Source organism: Dermochelys coriacea, chromosome 2 (genome assembly GCF_009764565.3).
Source record: "Dermochelys coriacea isolate rDerCor1 chromosome 2, rDerCor1.pri.v4, whole genome shotgun sequence".
In the NCBI taxonomy this organism is placed as follows: Eukaryota; Metazoa; Chordata; order Testudines; family Dermochelyidae; genus Dermochelys; species Dermochelys coriacea.
In genome coordinates, this window is record NC_050069.1 from 78344761 (window position 1) to 78363093 (window position 18333).

The 18333-nt window shown below is 41.5% G+C and overlaps 1 protein-coding gene across 1 annotated transcript; it reads right to left on the minus strand.

Annotated features, from left to right (window-relative positions):
- Positions 1-902: 902 nt before the first annotated feature.
- Positions 903-12142, minus strand: LOC119851589 (transthyretin-like). The gene is made up of 4 exons (XM_038391664.2): positions 11986-12142; positions 9797-9927; positions 7151-7286; positions 903-1252 (listed from the first exon to the last, which is right to left on the minus strand). Exons 1-4 carry the CDS (start codon positions 12052-12054, stop codon positions 1130-1132), a joined length of 459 nt encoding a protein of 152 aa, XP_038247592.1. The 5' UTR covers positions 12055-12142; the 3' UTR covers positions 903-1129.
- Positions 12143-18333: the final 6191 nt, after the last annotated feature.

An 18333-nucleotide genomic window follows, 5' to 3' on the forward strand; every position in this document is an offset into this window, starting at 1 on the left:
ACTTGGAAAAAAATAAAGTATGGTTGTTCAAAGATACTATATTGATTGGATTCTAACTAACAAGTTTCTTGATCTTAGCATAAAATAGCACATCTGTCCTAGAAATATTCTAAACAGTTATAAGTAGCAGGAAAATAACCCAGTATCAAGAGAGTTCACCCAAGCTTGGAATTATTAAACCTGGGAGCAGACAGAGGTCCTCATGTGTCAGTGGTTTTCCCCCCTGCTCATCTGTCATTCATTTATTTTAATTATTAATATTACAGTAATAGCTGGAGCCCCCATCACAACTGTGGCCAAGTTTATATGTACTGTACAAACATAGGTAATGATTTCTGCATTAGCACTTGGGTTCTAAATGACATGCAAAAGGAAGAGAAGGACGATATCTGGTTTGAGCCCACAAAAGCTTATGCCCAAATAAATTTTAGTCTCTAAGGTGCCACAAGTACTCCTCGTTGTTTATACCTGTATACTGTTTTTCTTATTTATAATATGCATTTGCTGTTTAATTATATAAATGTTAGCTATTCCTGAATGCCATACAACCTTGTCATCATTTGTAGGCTGATTTTGTCTTTTGTAGGCATAACTGCAGAACTGGGAAATCAGTGGGACACTGTGCAGGGGCTCCATGTTATTGCCTCTTTTGATAGGTCTGGGCCAAAATAAACAATGTACTGATGAAGATAATTCAGTAAATGTGTCTTGTTCCATAATTTTGTGTTTGAGACTTTTTTGCATTGCAGATCTATTTTGCTCACAGTCCTTTGTGATAAGGACTATGGGTTATCGGCCATATGGAAGATTTCAGTTTACTTTCAGTAAATGGAGTTTCAGTATAGTTTTTTTACAAACCTAAGATAGTGTTTCTTCTGAACCGGAATTTTTTTTTTAAGAAGTAATTGAAAACCTTTTTAAGAAGAAACATTTATTGACTTTACCAGAGTTAATACATTCACAAAATAAAAATCCATTGCATATCAGTTTGCTTTTGAGTTAGTGTTTGAAGATGAAAAATGTTATGTGAGTAATAAGTATTGATTATTGCAGCCAAAAAGCAGAATCATTCATTACAGGAAATCAATCTACAAATCTTAAATTGACCAATGTAGGACAATTTGCATGGTTAATGTGTAGTTCTGAATTCCTTTGGTTCACTAACAACAGCTGTAGTTGAGTAAGAAAAGGGACTGAGGAGAGCAGCAATAGTATAATGACGATGACCAGAATCATTAGCAGTGAATACCACCTGGAGAAGAGAGAGAAAAAAAAACACTTGAGAGCTTGAAACATAGTTGCACATTTTTAAAGCCAGAAGAGACCATTGTGATCATCTTATCTGACCACTTGCATATCACAAGCCGTAGAATTTACCCACATTAATTCCAGCTTGAACTAGGGCAAATTTTGTTAGAAAAAAGTCCAATCTTAATTTAAATCTCTCCAGTGATGGAGAATCCACCACAACCCTTGGTAACTAACCATTGGAACAACTTGCTCTCACTGTTTTAAAAACTTGCTCCTTATTTCTTGTCTAAATTTGTGTAGCTTCAGCTTCCAGTCACTGGATCTTGTTATAACTTTATCTGATGAATTTGAAGAGCCCTCTATTTCCCCTCCCCCCGCCCCCTGTAGGTATTTGTGGACTATGATTGACTCACCCCTTAAATCTTGTCTTTGATAGGCTAAATAGATTGAGATTCATACGTCTATCCCTATAAGATACATTTTACAATCCTTTAATTATGGCTCTTCTGTGAATCCTTTTTAACTTACCAATATCCTTCTTGAAGTGTGGCACCGTATTTCAGTAGCATTGCACCAGTGCCAAGTGTAGAGTTAATATACCCTCTCTGCTCCTCAAGATTCCCTTGTTTATACATCTAAGGATCTCATTAGCCCTTTTGGCCTCTGTATTGCACTGGGAGCTTATGTTCAGCTAATCCTCCACCATGCCCCTCCAGCCCTTTTTAGATCAGTTTCCCAAGGCAGAGTGCCTCATCCTGTAATTATGGCTTGTATTCTTTGTTTATTAAATCTGGCTGAATTGAAAAATAGTGTGTTTGCATCCAATTTATCAAGTTATCCTCTTCATTACTTCCCAGTTCCCAAATAACAAGCTGTGCCTCAAAACTATTGTGTAGATTTAACCTCAGGTTTAAATTTTGGAAGCATACATATTGTTGTCTAATGTTTTGATGACAATTTTCTGTCACTGTTTTTACATTTTGTAAATTATATAAAGCTAGTAAAATATGTGCAAAACCTTATAAATCAATGTTGTTACAGTACAGAGACAGCGTTTGTGCTTTTTGATCATGAAGTATTGTTGACCATTTGTGAACCCTACGAGGGACTAATGTTTGTGCTCTTTGCTCTCAGCAGACTCTAAGGTTATGTAACACAGCATGCTGGCCCTTCTGTTATTGGGGCTAACCGTGTAATTGAAAAAAGGTGATTATAGAACTATATCATATGAAATCTGGGCTCAGTGAGACATGGCGGGGAAGGGTGTATGGATGCATGTCTTTAGGTAGGAGGGAGAGGAATCCTGGAGAAGGATTAGTCAGAAAAACTATGCTAGTGAGTAAAGATTTGTGGAAAGAAAGAAACCCTGGAGGGGGTAAACTGACAAAAGAAGAGGCCTGGAGCAATGCAGTGGAGGTGTGGGAGTGTGGCCGGAGTTGACACTTTTGTACTTATTTAGGGACGCTTCAGAAGGAGGTTCAACAGAAAATGGAAGCAACCTCTTTCCCCTCACACAGCCTCATGTCCTTGGGTAAGGGTATGGGTTAGGGCACAGGAATTGTCCACACCATTACTGTAAGTGTGTATCCTGGTGCTGTCAAGAAAAAAGGGTTATTGAGACAATGGAGGGCAGTTGAAGATTACCAAGCCTGGAGAGAGCTACTTTGTTACTTGAAAATGAGAGAATTTTTACTGAGATTTGGCAGGATGGTTAACCCTCAGATTACTCCATCAACCAGGGAGACTGCAGACCACTAGCTGAAGAGGGGAAAATGAAACACCAACAGCGGAAAGATAAGCCCATTACAGGGTAACAGATGACCATTACATGTCTGTGTTAATGGTTCTTTTGTGTTGTGTTCCATTCAATGTATAACACTGTTAGGGGAAAAAGAAAAGGAGTACTTGTGGCACCTTAGAGACTAACAAATTTATTTGAGCATAAGCTTTCGTGAGCTACAGCTCACTTCATCGGATGCATAGAATGGAACACACACACACACACACACACACACACACACACACACACGGAAGGTGGAAGTTGCCATACAAATTGTAAGAGGCTAATTAATTAAGATGAGCTATTATCAGCAGGAGGAAAAAAACTTTTGTAGTGATAATCAAGATGGCCCATTTAGACAGTTGACAAGAAGGTGTGAGGATACTTAACATAGGGAAATAGATTCAATATGTGTAATTACCCAGCCACTCCCAGTATCTATTCAAACCCAAGTTAACGGTATCTAGTTTGCATATTAATTCAAGCTCAACAGTTTCTCGTTGGAGTCTGTTTTTGAAGCTTTTCTGTTGTAAAATTACCATCTTTAAGACGGTTACTGAATGACCAGAGAGGTTGAAGTGTTCTCCTACCGGTTTTTGAATGTTATGATTCCTGATGTCAGATTTGTGTCCATTTATTCTTTTGTGTAGAGACTGTTCAGTTTGGCCAATGTACATGGCAGAGGGACATTGCTGGCACATGATGGCATATATCACATAGGTAGATGTGCAGGTGAATGAGCGTGGCGTGGCTAATGTGATTAGATCCTATGATGGTATCACTTGAAGAAATATGTCGACAGAGTTTGCATTGGGCTTTGTTGCAAGGATAGTTCCTGGGTTAGTGTTTTTGTTGTGTAGTGTGTGGTTGCTGGTGAGTATTTGCTTCAGGTTGGGGGGCTGTCTGTAAGCGAGGACTGGTCTGTTTCCCAAGATCTGTGAGAGTGAGGGATTATTTTTCAGGAGAGGTTGTAAATCTTTGTTGATGCGCTGGAGAGGTTTTAGTTGGCGTTCTGTTATTTTCTTTGTTGGGCCTGTCCTGTAGTAGGTGATTTCTGGGTACCCTTCTGGCTCTGTCAATCTGTTTTTTCACTTCAGCAGGTGGGTATTGTATTTTTAAGAATGCTTGATAGAGATCTTGTAGGTGTTTGTCTGAGGGATTGGAGCAAATGCGGTTGTATCTTAGAGCTTGGCTGTAGACAATGGATCATGTGGTGTGCCCTGGATGGAAGCTGGAGGCATGTAGGTAAATATTGCGGTCAATAGGTTTCCAGTATAGGGTGGTGGTTATGTGACCATCGTTTATTAGCACAGTAGTGTCTAAATGGGCCATCTTGATTATCACTACAAAAGATTTTTTTTTCTCCTGCTGCTGATAGCTCATCTTAATTAATTAGCCTCTTACAGTTTGTATGGCAAATTCCACCTTGTGTGGGTGGGTGGGTGGGTGTATAATATATATCTTCTTACTATATGTTCCATTCTATGCATACAATGAAGTGGGATGAAGCCCATGAAAGCTTATGCTCTAATAAATTTGTTAGTCTCTAAGAAAAGGAGTACTTGTGGCACCTTAGAGACTAACAAATTTATTAGAGCATAAGCTTTCGTGAGCTACAGCTCACTTCATCGGATGCATTTGGTGGAAAAAACAGAGGAGAGATTTATATACACACACACACAGAGAACATGAAACAATGGGTTTATCATACACACTGTAAGGAGAGTGATCACTTAAGATAAGCCATCACCAACAGCAGGGGGGGGAAAGGAGGAAAACCTTTCATGGTGACAAGCAGGTAGGCTAATTCCAGCAGTTAACAAGAATATCAGAGGAACAGTGGGGGGTGGGGTGGGAGGGAGAAATACCATGGGGAAATAGTTTTACTTTGTGTAATGACTCATCCATTCCCAGTCTCTATTCAAGCCTAAATTAATTGTATCCAGTTTGCAAATTAATTCCAATTCAGCAGTCTCTCGTTGGAGTCTGTTTCTGAAGCTTTTTTGTTGAAGTATAGCCACTCTTAGGTCTGTGATCGAGTGACCAGAGAGATTGAAGTGTTCTCCAACTGGTTTTTGAATGTTATAATTCTTGACGTCTGATTTGTGTCCATTCATTCTTTTACGTAGAGACTGTCCAGTTTGGCCAATGTACATGGCAGAGGGGCATTGCTGGCACATGATGGCATATATCACATTGGTAGATGCGCAGGTGAACGAGCCTCTGATAGTGTCGCTGATGTGATTAGGCCCTATGATGGTATCCCCTGAATAGATATGTGGACAGAGTTGGCAACGGGCTTTGTTGCAAGGATAGGTTCCTGGGTTAGTGGTTCTGTTGTGTGGTGTGTGGTTGCTGGTGAGTATTTGCTTCAGATTGGGGGGCTGTCTGTAAGCAAGGACTGGTCTGTCTCCCAAGATCTGAGAGAGCGATGGCTCGTCCTTCAGGATAGGTTGTAGATCCTTGATGATGCGTTGGAGAGGTTTTAGTTGGGGGCTGAAGGTGATGGCTAGTGGCGTTCTGTTGTTTTCTTTGTTGGGCCTGTCCTGTAGTAGGTGACTTCTGGGTACTCTTCTGGCTCTGTCAATCTGACAGAGACTGGGAATGGATGAATAGAGACTGGGAATGGATGAGTCATTACACAAAGTAAAACTATTTCCCCATGGTATTTCTCCCTCCCACCCCACCCCCCACTGTTCCTCTGATATTCTTGTTAACTGCTGGAATTAGCCTACCTGCTTGTCACCATGAAAGGTTTTCCTCCTTTCCCCCCCCTGCTGTTGGTGATGGCTTATCTTAAGTGATCACTCTCCTTACAGTGTGTATGATAAACCCATTGTTTCATGTTCTCTGTGTGTGTGTATATAAATCTCTCCTCTGTTTTTTCCACCAAATGCATCCGATGAAGTGAGCTGTAGCTCACGAAAGCTTATGCTCTAATAAATTTGTTAGTCTCTAAGGTGCCACAAGTACTCCTTTTCTTTTTGCGAATACAGACTAACACGGCTGCTACTCTGAAACCTTAGTCTCTAAGGTGCCACAAGTACTCCTGTTCTTTATTTAAAAAAAAAGTTTGTCATCTTTCTGCTGTGTGCAGTATGTAAACCACCTGAGCATTTAGGAATGGGAAAATGAACAATTAAGGGAGCTGATATGTGGTGGGTGACTGCTGACATATTACTGTGGCTCTTTGGCAATGTACATTGGTAAATTCTGGCTCCTTCTCAGGCTCAGGTTGGCTACTCCTGAGCTAAGGGATTGTTTCCCTCTTCATATTGTACCCAGCAGGAGAAATTAATTTGGGATGGTCAAACTGATAGCTCCAAGCTGTTTGTCTGTTGGCTGCTGGCAAAGTATTTTCAGTGGAGGGTCCTCCATTCTGGACCTTAACATCCTCTCCTCCAAACCTCGAAGCAACAGAGCTTGAGGCTGGAGATTTTCAGAGCAGTTTCAAAAACTGATGAATTTCTTCAGGATTTCTTGGTTGTGAGTGGGGTGGGGGAGAATGAACTGAAAAAGGACTTAGCTTGGAATATTGTTGATATTAAACCATTTTATAATTCTATAGACTTTAAATAACTGTGTTGCATGCAGGTAGAGCATTGAATCAACTTTTCTTTAAAAATCTAAATAAAATCAATTGCATATGAAGCTGCTGTACTAGTACCACTGTGTGGCAAACATCACTAACAAAAGCATTAGTGACGGGCCAAGGAAAATATGGAACCCTCCTCTTCCTCACTAGACTGAGGGAGAAATAGCCCTGTTGTTCTTCCCCCACAATTGCCCCAAAGATCTAGGAAGGGCCACTGGGTAGCTGCAGAAGTGAGGTGTGGGGGGAAGTCCCTAGATGAGAAACAAGTCTAGGAGCCTGCTGAGAGCAAATGGGAGGCTAGTTCTGGGGTATTTGGTGTGTGGAAATTCCTGTGGAGCTCTGAGTTTGCAAATTTGAACTGCTCAGTGAACCAGAAGGTGTTAGTTCATGGCAAAGTCTTTGAAACTGGAGAGCAGTAAATGGACACAGTTATTAATTAAACCCTCTATAGTTAACACAGCCTTGTTCTTTGCAATTATAGGTCCTCTTTTTAAATGTGAAATAGAAGTATAATGAATACTCACATCAGCAAGTTCATGGAATGGGTTAAGGCCAAGTCCCTTCCAGTAAGTGACTGTGTCAAACTCAATCTTGTATAACCCTGTTACAAATTGTTTCTCGGTTGTAAGCTCATGGATCTCACCATATTCATTGGTTTTTCTGCATGAGAGCAAGATAGTATATATTTATTTCATGTTCAGATGTCTGAAAGAAAGAAGCAATATATAGCATTGAACTACAATGACATTCTGTAGACATCTGGGAAAATGCTGACTGGTCGTCTGAAATAACTTGTTCCTTTCTGTACTGTGGAGGCTTCACAAAGTCTGTCCTTGCATCTAGATCTCCCATGCATACCACAAAGTATGTCTGGGCTGTAGAAGCTTCTTTATTGTTACTGCCGCAAAGATTGGAGGTAAGCCAAAAGAAACCTGGCATGGGTGTTCGCTGTCTTCTGATAAGGCTGTCAGGCTGAGTCCAGAGTTGTTTAAATGTTACTTCAGAGCCAGCAGGGGACACAAAAAAAACTCACTGCTGGCCTAAGAGTGCATAACTCCCATGATGTTTTAATAAACCCCTTTAAACTAGTGGTTATTTACCCTAATATTTATTAATATTTCACATAACGTTCCTAATTTTTTCTTTTTAGGAGAGTACTTTGTTCTGGTTTATTTATAAGAATTATTTGAATTACACTGAGGCTGTCATAGGTTTGACCAAGAGTATAGTCTTGTGAAATCTTTAGTCCATTGAGTTTCTGACCTTCACAAGCAGATAGACTAATTTAAACAAACCTATCAGGACATTAGTATTGTCTAGAAACTGCAGAACTTTAAATGCTAGCTGATGTGGAGTCTGTATTGAATTTTGTCTCCTGGCTTAACGTAGCTCCTCTTAAAAACACTCTATTTCCACTTAATCAGTCCTATAGTGTGGGAATTAGTGATCAGATATCGGTGGATAGTATGACACTCATATTTTATATTCGTGTTTCACTAATCTCCATCCATTGTTTAAAATTCTGAATGCTGAGACTCAGTCTCTAAATGTGTCTGTTGCATTTCTTCATTTCAGTAAATGGTAAACGCTAACAGTACATCAACTGACACATTCAAGTCCCTCATTTGTTTTAGTATAAGGCAAGGAAATTCAGCACTTAATGATAAACCATCCAGGAACTTGTTAAATCACAGATGCCATATGCTTTCTAGCCTGTTCTTAGAATTTTTCCTGATTGATAGAAAAAAAAGACAAACATTTTATTCTCCTACATTGATCACTTTCAAGCAACTCCCCGCTTACTTAACAGACTTTCTCATCTATACCCTGATAACTCTTTTAGCTAAAAGTACAGTGATGGGCTCAAGTGGGCTTCTGAGAATCCCTTGATAAAATTCCATTACCACACTGAAGTGAGTGTGAAAGTAATTTCTCTGCCTCTAATGAAGTTCAACTATTTACTGGGCTCTGCATTATCATCTCTGCCAAATAGATGGAATAAAAATACACTGCATGTTCTTTGCATCAGATCTCAGGTTTTTTTAAATACCCTCAGAAACTGACCCTAGAGCATCCAACTCTCCCCCCTGCACATATACCCACACAATGTTTGCACACACACCTGCCCACACATCCCATTGCACTGTATTGTGTATACTACTAGTAGAGTCAATATGTTTTTTAGGAATAAGTATACATACCTCAAGTGGCAGCATATGCTTTAAACTGTTTACCATGTGCTCTTGCTTCCTTCTCTGGTATGATGGCACATTTTGGTTTAAATGGGAAAGCATAGGGCTGGATTTTCCATTCCCTCACCCCTACTCAATGTGATCATATGCAGCCCTGGGCCATTAGGTTTGTCAGAGACTAACTCTTTAAACAATGTATTGGCACCTTTGTTATAATACTTGGAGCACCACCACTATAAGAATTCCTTTGTGTAATAATGTTGGAGAACTTGCATACATTTATGTTCTAGGCTCATTATTGGTGTGAGGCTGGGATCCCATTAGTGGTGGATTCCTGCAGTGTGGCGACTTTCACTATCCACTTTCTGAAATGATCCAGACTATTGTAGACTACTTGACAGAGGATAATGGTTTCCCTAGACTTTCTCCTGGAAGTTGCTATAATACCGATATCTTGAAACAATATTTTTGTGCTCCAGTGCAGCCAGAATTCTTAACTAGAATTTTCAACTTCAAACAGATTAGTCTTCTGACTATACCATATTATATTATGTAGAAATTGGTGGGCTTTCATTCTCTGCAGAGCAGAGGTGGACTTCATACTAAGAATTGATGTGCTTCTTGTAGCCATAAAGTGAAGTATCATGAAGAGGGAAGAGTCAAACAGCAATTGATGGAAGAATAGTTTTCTATACCACATTTCATGCTGCCTGTGAGTTACCTCCCTTGTGTTTACAATTTTTTCAAACCATTTAGGAGCCAGTCTGCTAGCTTTGCAGCTATAATTTACTTAGTAGAAGAGTCCCCCCCCACAGAGTAAATATTTGGTGTAGGCATAAATTACTTATTACTTCTCAGATTGTAACTAATGACATTATACATATGTTTTTAAGATGAATGCATGTAAAATGGGTTTTCTAATCGTTGGCCTCTTTCAGTGCCTCCCTCATCCCCTTCTCATTATATTATATGACTTACCCTGAACTTAAGAGCTGCCAGGTCCCATCATCAGCCTTTTTATATAATTTAATTGGTACACTGGAAGCTGGACTTCCTCTGACTGAATCTAGAATTTTCACAATAAGAGGGTGCTTGGAATCATGAGACCCCTGCGTGTAGGGAAAAGAGAGATGTAATTCTTGTATGACAAATTATATAGGAGTGATGGGCCATGATAAAGCATGCCCCTTAGAAATTTCATTTTTTAGAATGAGAAGATATCACATATTTTCAAATACCACGTACATAAGTTTACTGTATAATACAAAAATTTTGCCTGCAGGATCACAGGGAGAGAGCATATGCTGCACCCTACAAAGGGGTGCACTGCGAACCTGTCTTCAGAGACAGAATGCCTCTCAGCACTCCCTCTGGGGTGATGCAGTTCTGACTAGCATCCAGTGCAGAGTTATTGCTAACTGGCACAACCAAGCCACAGATGACCGAATAAAAGTTTAATCCTGGAAACGGGGAGTGGTGATGGTTTGGAATCCAGCAATCTGATCTCCTTGTTTTAGTGTGGGGGCTGGAGGAGAGCTCTGTTGGTCAGGAGAGGCTTCCCGGTGGTCACATTATCCTATTCCTCCCTTCGTTCAACTGTCAGCTTGGCAAGCTGTGCATATGTCCTCTGTCTCGCTATCATAACCCCATTATGGGCCAGACTGTGGTCAGCCCTTGGGCAAGAGTGCACAGTTGAGAAAGGTATAAGAAGCTTCCCCTGCACAAAGCCTACAACAATTATATTCCATGTGCTTGTTAGATCTGTGACTGCTTCCTCCCTGAGAAGCCAGCAACCCCAAAGGGAATGAGGATAAAACAGGACCATGCTCCTCTCATAACCCCTTCAGTAAAAACACCCCTTAGAACTCTATGGTAGCTGCTGGTTAGTGATAACTAGCGAGTCTGCTTAACCATTATTGGTTTCAAAAATCAGATTTCAGTTTGATTTTTTTTATTAAAAGAGAAGTTCTTATTCAAAAATTGTAATAAAATAAACTGTGTGACCCCTTCCCTCACCTGTAATCCCTTCTGGGTACCTATGACAATCTACCTCACCTCTGGAGATCCTGCCACATAGCCTGAGAAAAGCTCCTCTATTAAACTAACAAACCGGAATAAACTCGGTGGCCCTGATTGACTTTCTCACTCCTTTCCCACTCTTCCCCACCGATTTCTAGTATGAAGAGCCTCCTGCCTGCTGAGGTTTCTGATGTCATCAGTGGGGCAGATTGTAGCAGGAGTTGTCAACTTCTATGGATAAAGGAGTTTCTTAGCTACCATCTCAGAAGCTTTGTCAGGGTGTGGAAGACAGGATAAGCAAAAATCTGTTTTTCCCCACACCAAAATCATATGGACTAGCTTCCCCAAACATCAGAAGTGGCCCTGTTGAGTGGAGTGGGAGTACAAGGGCAATGCTACTGGGGGAGATCAAAAGGCTACACAGTGTGTGGATCTCCCACATTTTTCAGAGCCACATGAGTGCCACCAGAAGTGAGAAGAGGGGAAACGGGGCCCTAGACTTGGTCCCAGGCCTCTTTCAGAGCAGTAGATATGGCAATCCACTCCAACTACAGAATGGTGATGGGGAGACCTGGAGCAATAAAGGAAGAGTGGGTAGAGAAGAGACAAAGCACCACTTCATTTCCCTTCTCTCCTGAGGTTGGAGCAAGAGCCATTACAGAAGGAATTAGCTGGTGAGTCAGTAGCAGCAGTTGGCAGGACTGCTGGGAGGTGAATTCTCATGTCACATGTCCACCCAACCAATACTGCCCGTTGAGGAGATGATCAGCTGATGATGGCTTTGATGTCTTGTGAGGGGAGGAGTTGCTTCTCCACAGCCTCCCAAGGCTGAAACCGTATTTGGGAGAGAGAGTCCTTTTTATTGGCTGTTGAAATTATCCTGATAGCAGGTGCTACCTCCTATTACAGCCTATCTACTGCTTCATCAACATAAATAACTACAGCAAAGGGGGAAGCACTTTTTTTGTAGAAATGAGAAAAGTGGTAGGAGAGTGCAGGGTCAACACACAATATACAATTAAAATAAATGTAATAAAATAGGCTAATTTGTCTTTAACTTATTCCAATTCTCATCATTTTAAAAAAGAAAAATGAGGTAGGTTACATCAATCACATGTGAAAGGCCACCTCAATACCAAAACACTTACCAGTGGTGCGGCTTCAGAGAAAAACACCAGTCCAGCTAAGAAAACAAGGAGCAAAGAACGAAAGGCCATTCTGCCTGCAGTCTGAGAGTCTCAGTGTCAGCAACTAGAAACTGATGGGATTTGGGATTTTTATACCCAGTCCCCTCAAATTAGGCTGCTTATCAAGTGCTGTATGACTTCAAAGCTGCTGATTCTGATTGTTTACTTAATAAATAGTAAGAGAATAAGTAACCCACACAAACATGAACTTTGCCTGTGGAGATTAGTCTGCTGCATTCTCTTCTGTAAAATAACTTGGATCACATTTTGCGTCGCTGATCCACTGATTACAATTACTTTATTGTAAATGGCCTATTCCCCTCCATATTTCATGTTCTGTTTTATGTTGTGTTTGAATATGTGTTGTACTGTATGTGGTCTTAATATGTGTGAGAAAGTAGACTTTCCTTCTCTCTTGCATGATAATATCCTTTTCATATTCAGTATGGATTTCATTCTTGTCATAGCATGGAAAATGCTCTCATCCATAGAATCAGCAACCTCTGAGTTTATCTGATGAAAACTGTCACTCTTCTCGTTCTTTGTTGACAGCAGTACTGAAGTCAAGGTGGACCACTCCATCTTCTTAGGCTGCCTCTCCAGACTTGTGCAGCTGTGTCTGACCACCTCTTGTGATGCTTCCACTTGTCTATCTCTCATCCATGCAAATGGCTTTTGGCCATCTAATTACCTGTTTTCAGGGTACAGTCAAATTGTGATCTAAATACTGTCATTTATTTCTGCAGTAAATTTATGGCCAAAATTAATTGCACGTGGAAAGGTGTGCCCCATAGAATTGGAAGTTATTTCTTTTAATTTGGCACTTTATCTTGTAACCTTAATTGTCACTCTACGCTTGTGATCAACTGGATTCTTTTTTTAATAGAGCCATTGACATCTCTTCATAGGAGGCTTTATGTAAGCTCTACCTACTCCCCCAGCACCACCTAATCTCCCAACCATGCCACCAGTAAACATCAAGCACCCAAGCCATCTAGCACCCACTCTGGGTGGGAAAACAGCCAACAGCTCCCCCGAGGAGAATCTAACTCTTCCAGAAATCTCGTAAACACCCCCCCAGCATCACCCTACACATCATCAGTTCCCAGCATCACAACAGCTGTGGTTTCTTGCTTTGATTGCCAACAGATTGTGGGATGTGACCACAAAGGATTGTGGGACTGGGGTCAGGACAAGAACATGTGATGAGTTTGAGAGTCCTAGATGGAGAATTTTTTTAAGAGGCTGTGCTCCATACAGTGCCCTGAAATAAGGACTTGTTTTTTGTGATCTTTGTTTTTAACACATGTATTCAGTTGTCAATTGTATTAAACCTAGAGCTGGGTGGATAACTGAATGTGGTTAGGTAAGCATATTTTGTTGTCTGTATGCAGTTATGTTTATTATTACAAATAAATATATAGTTATTGTGTGTAGCCATAGCAAGTGCAAACATACTGTTTTTCAAACTCCAGTGTGATACCTTTGAAACATATTCCATTGAAACAGCACCAAATGAAAATATTTGACTTATGTTTATAAGAGTTGTGTAACAAGGGCAGAGTCCAGAAATCAGGGAAATCCAAACAGTTAATTGTTGCTGCAGTACTTATGTAATTTGTTAATTCACTTGGTATCCATTCTTCTAAACAAGCTCCCAATTTAATGAATTTAAATTACATGGTCACTAACAAATGAGCACTGATTTATTTTTGAGAGGTACAATTGCATTAGCTGCCTATAGAGTCACTGCACTCCCACTAGAACAAAATCTATTCAGTCCAACAGACTAATCCACCAATCTAGATAAATGATTGCTCTCCTTTCTCTCCCTCGCCCCAAAAAAACCAATTTCTCCATGACTTCAACTGAATCATACACAATCAGTCTGCATCTTAACCCATGCTGACTTTAGAAGATTTCTTGTGAGTTGTTATGCAGGTAACTTTGTTAAAAGGTCATGCTTCTGTCTTAGCACTTCCCCTTAAAGCTCAGGGGGAAAACAGATAGTACTTGATCTATATAGCTATTTGGTGTTGTGACTGATAGTGAAATTCTGCAGTCTTTTTCCATATGAAGTCTGAATTGAACTAACATGAAGTTTCATAGAACTCCAGCTAGAAACCTTCAGAAGATCAAGTTTGGACATAAGATCACTGTGCCATTAAAAGGGACCAACTGGAGTATTTTCTTGTTTCAAATAGGGACAACCCTTCTTTCATTATATCTACTTCCACCTGAATTTGGCAAGTGCAGAGATGTTTGAGATGATTTACAAATGGCATACGTTAACTGAATTCTGTCAAATATTTGTATGCATTTAGCATTTTGAACAAAAGTTCATGATAATGAACTTGACAACAAAGTAAAAGAAGCAGCGAGAGACAAAAAGGCATCCTTTTAAAAAGTGGAAGTTAAATCCTAGTGAGGAAAATAGAAAGGAGCATAAACTTTGGCAAATTAAATGTAAAAATATAAAATATAATAAGGCCAAAAAGAATTTGAAGAACAGCTAGCCAAAGACTCAAAAAGTAATAGCAAATATTTTTTAAGTACATCAGAAGCAGGAAGCCTGCTAAACAACCAGTAGGGCCATTGGACGATCGAGATGCTAAAGGAGCACTCAAGGACGATAAGGCCATTGTGGAGAAACTAAATGAATTATTTGCATCAGTCTTCACAGCTGAGGATGTGAGGGAGATTCCCAAACCTGAGCCATTCTTTTTAGGTGACAAATCTGAAGAACTGTCCAAAATTGAGGTGTGATTAGAGGAGGTTTTGGAACAAATTGATAAACTAAACAGTAATAAGTCATCAGGACCAGATGGTATTCACCCAAGAGTTCTGAAGGAACTCAAATGTGAAATTGCAGAACTACTAACTGTAGTTTGTAACCTATCATTTAAATAGCTTCTGTGCCAAATGACTGGAGGATAGCTATGTGACGCCAATTTTTAAAAAGGGCACCAGAGGTGATCCTGGCAATTACAGGTCAGTAACCCTGACTTCAGTACCGGGCAATCTGGTTGAAACTGTAGTAGAGAACAAAATTGTCAGACACACAGATGAACATAATTTGTTGGAGTAGAGTCAACATGGTTTTTGTAATGGGAAATCATGCCTCACCAGTCTATGAGAATTCTTTGAGAGGATCAACAAGCATGTGGACCAGGGGGATCCAGTGGATATAGTGTACTTAGCTTTTCAGAAAGCCTTTGACAAGGTCCCTCATCAAAGGCTCTTAAGTGAAGTAAGCTGTCATGGGATAAGAGGGAAGGTCCTCTCATGAATTGGTAACTGGTTAAAGGATAGGAAACAAAGGGTAAGAATAAATGGTCCAGTTTTCAGAATGGAGAGTGGTAAATAGTACTGTCCCCCAGGGGTCTGAACTGGGACCAGTCCTATTCAATATATTCATACATTATTTGGAAAAAGGGGTAAACAGTGAAGTGGCAAAATTTGCAGATATTACAAAACTACTCAAGATAGTAAAATCCCAAGCAGAATGCACAGAGCTACAAGGGGATCTCACAAAACTGGGTGGCTGGGTAACAAAATGGCAGATGCAATACAATGTTGATAAATGCAAAGTAATGCACACTGGAAAACATAATCCCAACTATACATATAAAATGATGGGGGGGGGGGTCTAAATTAGCCATTACCACTCAAGAAAGAGATATTAGCGTTATTGTGCATACTTCTCTGAAAACATCCACTCAAGGTGCAGTGAAAAAGTGAACAGAATGCTGGGAATCATTAAGAAGGGGATAGATATTATCATATTACCTCTATATAAATCCATGGTAAGTCGACATTCTGCATACTGCATGCAGATATGGTTGCCCCATCCAGTGATGAGCTGCCAAAATCTTAACAACCGGTTCCCTATAAAAAGTTCTGATTTAAGGCATGTGCCCCAGTATGTACTTTTTGTACCAACAGGGTTACTAAAAGTCCGTATTTTCCCGGGAGGAATTTTTTTAAAATTTAAAAAGAAAATTAAATTTTTAAAATTTAAAAATTCTTCCCAGACGGCGATTTAAGAACCAAAAAGCCTGACCTGTCTGGGAAAATATGGATGTATGTTCTTTTTTAAAAAGATGGGCCTGAACTAGAAATGAGCTCCATTTCACATGTGGGTCCCTGCCATTCCCTGGGGGTGTGATAGGGTGACCAGATGTCCCGATTTTATAGGGACAGTCCTGATTTTTGGGGTCTTTTTCTTATATAGGCTCCTATTATCCCCCACCCCCATCCTGATTTTTCACACTTGATGTCTCGTCACCCTAGGGTGTGCCCATATGTGGGTCCCAGCTGCTCCCTGCCCCCTTCATTGAAGCAAGTGTGCAGGGTTACTTCCCTGGGAACTGCAGGGCACCAGTGAACGTGGGGCCAGGTGTAAACTGGGGCGTGGGGCAGGGCTGGCTGGAGACAGGAGAGTGCAGGGTTGGCTGGAGGCAAGGGGGTGCGGGGCTGGCTGTGGGCAGGGCAGGGCAGGGCAGGAGGTATGGAGCTAGCTGGAGACAGGAGGGTGCGGGGCTGGCTGGAGGCAAGGGGGTGTGGGGCTGGCTGGAGGTAGGGGCTGGCTGCGGGCAGGGCAGGGGGTGCGGCAGGGGCTGGCTGCGGGCAGGGGCTGGCTGTGGGGCAGGGCAGGGGGTGTGGGGGTTGCTGGAGACGGGCTGGCTGCGGGCAGGGCAGGGGCTGGTGTGCCAGGGGCTGGCTGCAGGCAGGGGGTGCAGCAGGGGATGGCTGCAGGCAGGGCAGAGGGTGCAGGGGTGGCTGGAGACAGGCTGGCTGTGGGCAGGGCAGGGGGTGGCTGGAGACGGGGGCTGGAGGCAGGGGCTGGCTGCGGGCAGGGTGGTGGGTACTCATGGGGAGAGCAGCAGGACGCAGCCCAGGCCCAGCAGAGCAGCCGGGGACCCTCCAGGCAGCATCGGAAGCCTCAGGGCCAGGGGAGCAGCAGCATCAGCAGCCCACATGGCTCCCGCAGCGCAGCGCCCCCAGCGGCCAGAGGAGGAATTCCCGGCTGGAGCCCATCAAAGCCTCAGAGCCCCCTGCAGGGAAGCAGGTTAACAACCGGTTCTAAAACTGCTTCAAAATTTAACAATCAGTTTGTGCGAACCGGCCCCTGCTGATCACTGGCCCCATCTCAAAAATATATATATTGGAATTGGAAAAGGTTCAGAAAAGGGCAACAAAAATGACTAGGAGTATGCAATGGGTTCCGTATGAGGAGAGATTAATAAGACTTGGACTTTTCAGCTTGGAAAAGAGATGACTAAGGTGGGATATGATAGAGATCTATAAAATCATGACTTGTGTGGAGAAAGTAAATGAGGATGTGTTGTTTACTCTTCACAGGAACTAGGGGTCAACAAATGAAATTAATAGGCAGCGGATTTAAAACAAACAAAAGGAAGTGTTTTTTCACAAAACGCACAATCAACCTGTGAAACTCCTTGCCAGAGGATGTTGTGAAGGCCAAGACTATAACAAGGTTCAAAAAAGAACTAGATAAATTCATGGAGGATAGGTCTGTCAGGAAGGAGTTAAAATGTAGCCAGCAAAAAAGACAGAAACTGCTGAGAAGCAAGGACATAGTTTCTGTCAATACCTGATAACTTAGTTCAGCTTATCGGTAAGAAAGAACAATGCTAACCCTCCCTTCACAACCCACTGGATGTCTGTAAGCACTCATCCCTCCCCCAACCTGCACCCCGTCTCCTTCCCCTGCAAGGTAGCCATAAATGTTTGATGCAAGTAGGATGACCTCTGTATGCACATACTGTTCTTATTTTTATCTTTGTTCAGGGTTGTAACAATGTCTGTCTCTATATGTACAGATAAATGTAAATGAATTGATAAGAGAATGTATATATCTGGCCACTATGGCACAATATTTTTGAAGCTGCTTGTCAATCTTCCCGGTAGCGTGAATAAACCCCCTTCAGTATTGTCTGTGCTTGCCTGATTCTTGGAGAAAAGAATCTTTTTGCCTTAGAGGTCCATCAACGGCTATTAGCCAGGATGGGCAGGGATAGTGTCCCTAGCCTCTGTTTGCCAGAAGCTGGGAATGGGTGACAGGGGATAGATCACTTGATGATTACCTGTTCTGTTCATTCCCTCTGGGGCATCTGGCATTGGTCACTGCCGGAAAACAGGATACTGGGCTAGATGGACCTTTGATCTGACCCAGTATGGCCGTTCTTATGTTCAATTTGCTTGTATACTATATCCCCTTATCTGTCATCATCTCTTTTCTGTCGAGATTATAAACTCTTTAATGCTGTGATTGTCTTTTCTGTG

Bases quoted from the DNA above. Each gene is read 5' to 3' on its own strand.
- LOC119851589 (XM_038391664.2), bottom strand. From the start codon at position 12,054: ATGGCCTTTCGTTCTTTGCTCCTTGTTTTCTTAGCTGGACTGGTGTTT. The intron at 9,928-11,985 runs GTAAGTGTTTTG...CCCTACACGCAG, and splicing joins TCTCTGAAGCCGCACCACTG to GGGTCTCATGATTCCAAGCA. The intron at 7,287-9,796 runs GTAAGTCATATA...GCTCTCATGCAG, and splicing joins TGGCAGCTCTTAAGTTCAGG to AAAAACCAATGAATATGGTG.